Consider the following 9,477-nt stretch of genomic DNA (forward strand, 5'->3'; position numbering starts at 1 on the left):
AATATTTTCACTTTAATTACAATTTCAGAGATGTATATACGTGGCATACTTATGCATATAATGACGATTACAACTTTTACAACTTTTTGACTCGTCGTATCTGAGAAACGGTGGCTCTAAGGAAAAAAGTAATAATACATTTTTTATAGAGAATTTTATGGTCTACAATTTTCATCTGAGTTTATTTTATGATAAATAAAAGTCATCGTTTTCCTGAAAATCGCGAAAAACCAATTTTTTTGAGATTTTTGACCTTTGACCTCGAATACATTTTTGTTCCAGGCATAACTTCAGTGAAGAATCCTGGACTCACACCTGTCGGATATAACCCAACGTCCTTGTGGTATTAGCCAAGGGAGTAGTTGTTTTCTGATAGGTATCAGTGTATTAACTTACAGTGTAGGGAGTTCAGACTGGCCTGAACGAATTGTTCTTTTAAACGATTTGAAATATCTAAAATATATTTTAAGCTTTCGTTTTTATTGAGTTTCAATTACGAATGAGTTTACTTTTTTGAATCTATGATATTTCCCAAGAATTTTCAATAAACACGATTTTTTCAAACAGTTTTCATTTGCTTATCATTGCTCGACAAAACGCGTTTCATTAACCGCCGTGAAGGCGGTTTAAACTCGGTTTATCTGTTTTATATCAACCCCTATTATTTTGTAGAAAATTCGAGATGACTGTGTTGAAGGAAACATATGAATGAACGACTGTGGCAAATCTGCAGTTTTTACAAATAAAAACATTTGATTTATGACAAATATTGTTTAAATGCGTACAATTACCCTCCTCTTGCCTATAGGTAACATAATTCGATTCTCGAAGCTATTCAATACTGAGTACAGTTGGCATTTTTCTTTTTTAGTTACCTACTATACTTTTGAAGTGAAAATATAAATTACTAGCTGTTTCCCGCTCTTATATTAAGGTACAGCCGAAGCTACTAAACCTAGAATCTTGAAATATGCAGGTAGGTTTTTTGTATAGCGTAAATAAGCATCAAGAGAGAAAAATAGGGGTTCAAAGATAATATTGAATTTCGTCAGTTTTGAAGTTGCAAATCTGAAGTTTTGGGTCGATGGAAAAATAAGGTAACTATTTGTTTAAAATGGTCTGTCACCGAACTTGATGTTACAAACCAAATTCTACGTGGGCGAAGCCACAGGCAACAACTAGTTTTTATATGAACAAAAAATCGACAGTAGCGAATGAGGCAATATCGAATATGAACACAGCTGATGAAAAATCTATGATATCCTTCTCATCTCCTTTCAATTCAATACACTTTAACCACTTCATATACATCATGAAAAATACAAGCGAGCCAAGAGAAGTGAAGGAAACATCCATACATTTTTTCAAATCATTCGTCTTCATAATAAAAATCTGAAGCTCACCATGTAGCTCATTCTCCTCACATGTATTTTTTTTTCAGAATATTTGAATAAATTGAGAGAATTTGGACAACTGAACCACTGGGGCCAACTGCAATTCATGTTGGAAATGGCCAGAATTTATACGGAGATAGTATTGAAGAACCAAAATGTTCAGGCTCTTCTGAATTCCGATGAAAAGTTTGATTTAGTGATCATGGAACACTTCTGGAATGAAGCTTTCACAATATTTGCTCATCGTTTCAAGTGCCCATTGATTTTCGTTGCTCCGGGACCAACTACAATTTTCAACAGCCACCTATTAGCTAATCCATCTTTTTCGTCATACATGCCCAATCTCTTAACGGGCTATGGTTCTAAAATGAACTTCTGGGAAAGACTGTCGAATACTTTTCTGGATTTACTTTCAGCAGCTTTCGTTGAATTCAGACTACTTCCAGATCAGAATGCTGTATTGAAAGCTACAATTCCCAATGCTCCACAGCTGAGAACTATCTTGTACAATGCCAGTTTGATGTTCGTTATGTCTGATATCAGCATTCATGATCCTATACCTCTTCAACCAAATATAAAGAATATAGGAGGACACCACGTTGGGCCTTTGAAAGCGTTACCGAAAGACATCAAAGAGTTCATGGATAATGCCACAGAAGGTGTTGTCGTTTTCTCCTTGGGATCCAATTTGAAAAGCAAAGATCTTGACCCGGAAAAGAAAAGGGCAATATTGCGAGTATTTTCTAAAATCAAGCAAAAAGTTTTGTGGAAATTCGAAAGTGATCTTGACGAAAAACCTAGTAATCTAAAAATTTACAGCTGGCTACCTCAACAAGAAGTACTGGGTGAGAATTTTACAATCACAATACATTCTAAGCGTCAATACTGAATATGAAAAATGAATTTGTATGAGGTATGTTCAAAAAATAAGGTGAATTTTGAATTTTCTAAAAAAATATTCATTCATCTAGGTACCAATTTCTAATTTTTACCCTTGAAAGTAGTCCCCCTCAGGTGGATGGGAGGATGGGTAGACCCACAGTACTTAGGCCACATGTGACCTATTGTACATCCTCCCGAGGAGTTGTCCTCCTAGGTCATCGTCCATCCTGTACTTTCCAGGAAGGTGTACAGGTCACTAGGAGACATCTCCTTTATATTGGCAGGTGTATGCCAAGAATCGCCGAACACTCTCTCTCTTTGACAACCTTGAGATGTCTCACGGTGGCCTTCGCAAAGGTTTTGGAAGATGCAGCGACATAACTCTCGTTGCGCGGTTTCTTCAACCTTCTTGGGGTTTCCTCCGTGGAGGTGCACAAGTGAGAGAACTTTCCTGCAGGGACAGCCGGTTTTTTGCCTTTATTCAAGGCGGAGCCCTTGGCGCCCGTCGAAGGAAGTGCCCTTGCTGTTGGAAGTCGAGTGGGGGAGGAGGAGGGTGCACTTATAGCGGCTGCTACTCCTGCCTCGTTCGCTCTCTTTCTCCTTCTGGCCTCGGCGCCGCAAATACGCTTATGCCTTGGCCTTTGTGTATCCAGCCTCATTCCAAGCGGTAGATTGTGGTGGACATTTCTGTTCATCACCAGCCATCGCCTTAGATTGAGGTTAGCGCTTTTGTCCAGCTTCGGGATTGGTTTTGTTTTCGTTGTTTCTGTTTTTGTGTTTATTTCATTCATGTGTGTTCCCACGAGTAGCAAGGGAAGAGTTGGTCACCTCTGGAAGAGCCCCACATTACCAGAGGTAGGCTGATTAGATTGGGGTTTAGCCCAGTTTCCCAAGGGGATCGTTCGTAACTCTGCGGCCATTCAGCTGTCGGCACGATTCCTTACACCTTAGCTTGGGTTGGCTGGAGTCCGGCGACCCCGTCCGTAAGACCACATTGGCTCCCAGACAGGGCCTCCAGTCCCCTAGCCGTTTCCCCATCCGCCACCTGAGGACGCGCCCGAAAGGTAACCCAACCCACGAGGCAGTATAATATAATAATAATGTTTATTTATCAAAAATTACAATATTGCAAACAAAATGTTTATATGAGTATTTCTTGAGAGCTGAATAAATAAACAATAAACAATGGCATCGCAAGATTGCTCCTTGTTCGTGATATAGCCTCTAGAAATGATGAAAAAATGTCGAAAAACCATTCATTTAGCACATAACACAATATTCAAAATCTCAGAATGGTAGATAAAAACGACACATCCAGGTCGAATGAATAACATGATCAGTTCGAAACCTCAGTGAACATAATATACATATATTACGGTTCTGGTATACACTTTTTGATTTGACCTTGAGCTATCTCAGCGATTCAGTTTCTATCTCTTCAAATGTCGAGAAAAGACGCCCCTTGAAATGTCTCTTCAATCTTCAACAGGAGAAAGTCACAGCGTCGCAAATCTGGTGAATATAGTGGCTGTGTTATGATTACAGTGTTGTTTTTGACCGAAAAATAACGATTGGACTTTGGTTTCAATGTCATGACCACATACCCATGATGTGTCACCAGTTATGACCGTTTAGAGCAAATCTGAATCGCCGTTAACGTCATTCAACAATTCCTGAGTGATGCTCATGCGACGCTTTGTTAGGAGAAATTCAACAATTTTGAAACAAACTTTGCTACCACACGCTTCATGCCCAAAATTTTCGTAATAACTGAAAGGCATGAGCCAATCGATATGCCGACAACGTCAGCATCTCTTCTAATAGTGATTTGACGATTTTCTCTGGAAATTTTCATCGGTTGTTGATGTGCTGGGGCGTCAAAGGTGACCATCGTCATTCACATCATATCTACCTTCTGCGAAAGGCTTGTACCAATTGTTAACATCTTTCTGACTCAGGGTACAATCACCGTATGGCACTGTCAACATTTCAAAAATGTTTGAGCACTCAATTCTATTATTACACAAAATTTAATGGCAATTCTTTGATTCATTTTTTTCGATAGCAGAAAATCGCCGAACAAACAAAACACTTCTAACTTTTATGCCTCTCACCATCAAACTAATTATGCTGAACAGCTGAAACTATTAACATATTCTCGAGACGAGTGTATCAACATGAAATAATAAAAAATATCTAATCAAGTGAACCTTATTTTTTGAACACAACTCGTATATGATAAATTTGGCATAGCCGACATATTAGTTAGTATATGACAAAACATGAATATCATTAGTTTGGACTTCCATTGTCTAATATGACATAATGTCTGAAATGACAAATAAAATCGAAAATTAAAATGAATAGCTGAAAATGACAATTATATTAGACAAAAACACCCTGTGATGAAATTACAATGAAATAAAAATCAAGCGAAAATTTGAAAACGGGTCAATTGAAATGAAATAAGAATAGGTAGATTTCCAGTCAAGTTACTCCACGACAGGCTTGTCTGGCCGAAAGGTTCCGGTTGTCTGCACCGGAACCTTTCGGTTTCGGTGCAGACGTTTTCAGTGGCAGACCCAGGATAAAGATTTCAACCTGCTTAGGAACCTATGCGACTATGCAGGGTGTAACTGAATACGTGTAAAACATTCAAGGAGGTGATTTCTCATCGAAAAAAAGATAGGATCTTTCATATAAAGAAACTTCATTGGAGCATCCCTTGTTAAGATACAGCCCCTAAAAAGGGTACATGGAATTTGTATGACAATGTTTTTTCACAAGCACTGAAAAAGTAACAATATTGAAATTAACCCGACGTTTTGTACTACCAAAAAGACACTTAGCCAGTAATTTATTTGGTTTACCTCATGGTTGTGAGGGGTGGAGAACGCAACCCCTGAAAATCATTTCCAATGTTACTTTTTTTCTTATTATTTGTTCACCTTTTAAAAATTCATTTCCGATAGCCTGTTTCATTCTAAACAAAAAATGTCTCTTGGGTATTTTGCCCAAAATAAAACAGTTCGCAGCAAAAAATAGTTTTACGAACAACTACAGAGATACATCGTCATAAATGCGAACTGGATTTATTGTTATTTTGTAGTTAGTACCTGCATTAAACGATTGAAGGGTGATAAACAAAACGAATTTATTAATAACAAAACCCACAACATGTAGAAATCATAGTAAATGTTCAATATGTCTACCTTCAGACATTACGCATGCGTCTAGACGTCGGCGCATTGACCCACGTATTCGCTCAAATATTCCTGGAGTCTCTCTAATTACCCTGCACGCATCGATGATGCGGTTTCTTAAGTCCTCTACATCGCGAACAAGAGTACGATAAACCAAATGCTGTAAATGGCCCCAAATAGAGAAATCGAGAGGATTGAGATCCGGGGATCGAGCGGACTAGTTCTGTGGTCCTCCTCCACCTATCCACTGATTTGCATATGTTTCAGTGAAATGCTGACGTGCTACTTGACTTAAATGGGTGGGAGCCCCAACATGCATAAAAAACATATCCCTTCTGACACCCAAAGGAACTTCCTCCAGCAGTACTGGATGCACTTCTCTTAAAAATTGAACGTATGCTCTACCATTCAATCGAGGAGGTAGAAAATGAGGCCCAATTAGATCATCCCCAATAACTCCGAGCCACACGTTAGGAGAAAACTGTTCTTGATGGTTAGTTTCGACAAAAGCGTGAGGGCTTTCATCAGCCCATATGTGGTAATTATGAATATTAATAATCTTGTTCCAAGAAAAACTACATTTGTCTGTGAATTCTATCGTCTTCAGAAAGTCACAATTTCTTGTAATCATTTCCAGCATCCAATTGCAAAATTCAAGACGGTTCGGAAAGTCTCGCGGTAACAGTGCCTGTACTCGTTGCAGATGGTAAGGGTATAAGAATTGTTCCTTTTAAATTCGAAATACCGTCATATGATCAACATTTAGCTGGAAAACAATCTTGCTAGTACTGGTAGTAGGTTGTTCTTCAATCAAATTAAGTACTACTTCCTCAAGCTGTGGTGTTCGTACTTCTCGATGGCGACCACAATCCTGCGTTCTTTTGTCGAATAAACCATATTCTCATAATCGTTGATGAAGTCGAGCAAATATTCTATGTGAAGGATGCTGCCGTTGAGGATACATTTCAGCATATCTTCTAGAAGCTTCTAACTCATTCCCCTGCGACAAACCGTAAACATAATGCATATCAGCCATTTCCTCATTTGTGTACGCCATTTTAATAACAAGTGAATTATCAAAGTAACAAATTAAGAACAGAACAACAACACACAATTAGTATTGATTCAATTTCGAAAATTCACAAACTGATAGCATCATACCAATTCAATTGTCACTATCGCTAATAGCAACCTACTAGATAGATTAGTTTCGTATTTTCGCATTTGTGACGATGTATCTCTGTAGTTGTTCGTAAAATAATTTTTTGGTGCGAACTGGTTTATTTTAGGCTTAAAACTCAATTTTTTCAAATGGAAATTTGTTACTGAAAAATTTTCCAATGAAGAGTGAAAAGTAAATCATAGTAATCATATCATTTTCTTAAAAACAATCATTTATTAATATTGAATAACAGTTTAGAACAATCTCGTAAACAATCAAGCAAAAAACTCTATACTCGAGAAATTAGAGGAGACATATTAATAGTGGGGCAAAGATTGCCATAAAACACATATTATGTCTATATGCAAAACTATAATAAAAGATAATTAGATAAGTACAATTCGTGTTCAGTACTATTTATAATGATTGACCGACAAAAAAAAATCTCTTAGATTACACAGTTGTAGTGAATATTTCCATGACCAAGTTACAAGCTGCGGTAAACTATTATTACACTCTTCTTTGGAGAATTTTGAAATCAATTATCATTGTTTCATGTGTTATGTTTCATATGGCATAGCAGCGGTAACAGTGCCTGTACTCGTTGCAGATGGTAAGGGTATGAGAGTTGTTCCTTTAAAATTCGAAATACCGTCATATGATCAACATTTAGCTGGAAAGCCCAAGTTTATTCTTAACACATAATAATTTCGATATTTCGACAATGGTTACTGGCTTCATCAGGGAGCTTGTGTGAATGTTAAAATGTTAGAACTGTTGATACTCACAATGAATCAGTTTCTTTTACAGTCTAATAGTATCACAAATGTGACTAATCCACTTCAAGATCCCAGATACCTGAGTTGTGTAGAATTTTCATAAATTCAAATATGGAAAAAGTTTTCAGAATCATTCTCACAGTCAATAAATTGTTTTCAACACTCGAAAACGGAACTCCCAACAACTTCAATTCGAAATTAGTTTACTCAATACCATTTAATAACTGTAAAAGTGAATATATTGGTCAAACATCAAGATTACTCAAATATCGGATTGCTTATCACAAAAGTGATAGTAGGTGAAACCTTGACAGATGTGCTCTCAGCAGACTATAATTCAACTGAAATTTTGACAATTGAAAAAAAGTGGTCTGAGAAATTGTTCCTGGGAATATCTTAATTCAATCTGGAAACTCTCTCAACAGAAGTTCAGATATAAACCAACGCAGCAAAAGACATTCCTTTTTGTTCGAAATTGATAAAAATATACATGAATTCCGAAGTAGAAACATTTCTGAAAGCTCACCACCATAAATTGATTATCAATTGATACTACTTTCCCATATAGTTATTACAGAATATAAATTCCTCTAGTGATTATAAAGTACGTTCCAAATCTTGATTATTGAAGTTATTATTCATTACTTGATATCATTTTCTCAATGAAAACGTTATTTATCTTTACATAACAAAGTATTGTCAAGTTTCCAAAAAGAGGATATGACTTTTATTAATCGAGTTTTATTCACTGATGAAGCAGGTTTCAGTAGAGATGGAGTTATCAACTCTCATAATCTCCATATATGGGCCGAAGAAAATCCCCATGGGATATTGCAAACCAAACACCAACGGAAATTCAACGTGAATGTTTGGGCTGGTATCATAGGAAACCATCTTATAGGACCATTCGTTCTACAGGACCGATTGAATGGAGAACGTTATTTGGAGTTCATTCAGAACGATTTGAATGGACTTTTGGAACATGTTCCATTGCAAACCCGAAGAGATATGTGGTTTATGCATGATGGCGCTCCTCCTCATTTTAGTTTGATTGTGCGTGACCATCTGAACCATATTTTCCACAATAGATGGATTGGTAGAGGTGGGCCGTATTCATGGTCATCGCGGTCTCCGGATTTAAATCCATTGGATTTCTTTCTGTGGGGGCATCTAAAAAGCCTTGTTTACGCTACACCTATTCACACAAGAGATGCATTGTTGAATAGAATAACATTACATTGTGAAGCCTTACGAAACGACCCTGGAATGCTATTTCAAGTACAGAGAGGGTGTCTTCGCAGACTAAGAAAATGTATAGAGAGAGAAGGTGGTCATATCGAGCAGTTTCTGTAGCGGATTTTTCATTTCTGTTTGCTCTTGAGGCTCTTGAGTTTCGTTAGTTAAACGTGTTTGCATTATAAAAATTCGTTATGAACATTTTACCTATCATTTCCATTTTCCTTAAAAACTAATATTTTCGAATAATGGTAGACATCTCAGGATAAATAGTAGGATGTCAATGCCGGTTTGGCGTCATTTTGACTTCGGATGGTGAGTCGGATGGCGATGGTCCAGCAAGAAGTTGTTGGTCATTGTCGTCGGTGGTGGTGGTGTAGAAGAGTAAGACAACCCCTCAGCGAGGTTTGTGGGGGGTGGTGGTGCAAAGAGTAGTCTTTGCGTGTGTGTGGGTGTAGGAAAGAATGACAAGTGACAGGGGGGGTGTTGTGACGGGTGTTTGGTGTAGGTTTTCGTGGGTCCTACTTGTTGGACGTCTCGATTTGGGGGGTCCTCGAATTGGTCCTTGATTTCGGGGGGGTCCTCGAATTGGTCCTCGATTTGGGCCCTCGAATTGGTCCTCGATTTGGGCCCTCGAATTGGTCCTCGATTTGGGCCCTCGAGTTGGACCTCGATTTGGGCCCTCGAGTTGGACCTCGATTTGGGCCCTCGAATTAGTTCTCAATTTGGGCATAAGAGCAATAATAATAATAATAATAATAATAATAATACAGGGTGTTGATGGAAAACACATCAAATACAGGGTGTGTACGTCCAACGTT

At 37.8% G+C, this 9,477-nt stretch overlaps 2 protein-coding genes across 2 annotated transcripts in view; one reads left to right on the forward strand and one right to left on the reverse strand.

Moving 5' to 3' along the window:
• The window catches only part of LOC111515458 (G-protein coupled receptor dmsr-1), a 380,603-nt gene that overhangs the window by 143,358 nt on the left and 227,768 nt on the right, over positions 1 to 9,477 (reverse strand). The gene's annotated exons all lie outside the window — the stretch shown is intronic.
• The window catches only part of LOC111515781 (UDP-glucosyltransferase 2), a 35,963-nt gene that overhangs the window by 2,710 nt on the left and 23,776 nt on the right, over positions 1 to 9,477 (forward strand). The window contains exon 2 of the mRNA XM_023171984.2: positions 1,442 to 2,239. Coding sequence (XP_023027752.2) covers positions 1,442 to 2,239 — 798 coding nt within the window. The remainder of the gene's footprint in view (positions 1 to 1,441; positions 2,240 to 9,477) is intronic.

This window comes from Leptinotarsa decemlineata, unplaced genomic scaffold (genome assembly GCF_025532065.1).
Source record: "Leptinotarsa decemlineata unplaced genomic scaffold, Ldec_3_MD MMD2_tig00026294_RagTag_RagTag, whole genome shotgun sequence".
NCBI lineage: Eukaryota > Metazoa > Arthropoda > Insecta > Coleoptera > Chrysomelidae > Leptinotarsa > Leptinotarsa decemlineata.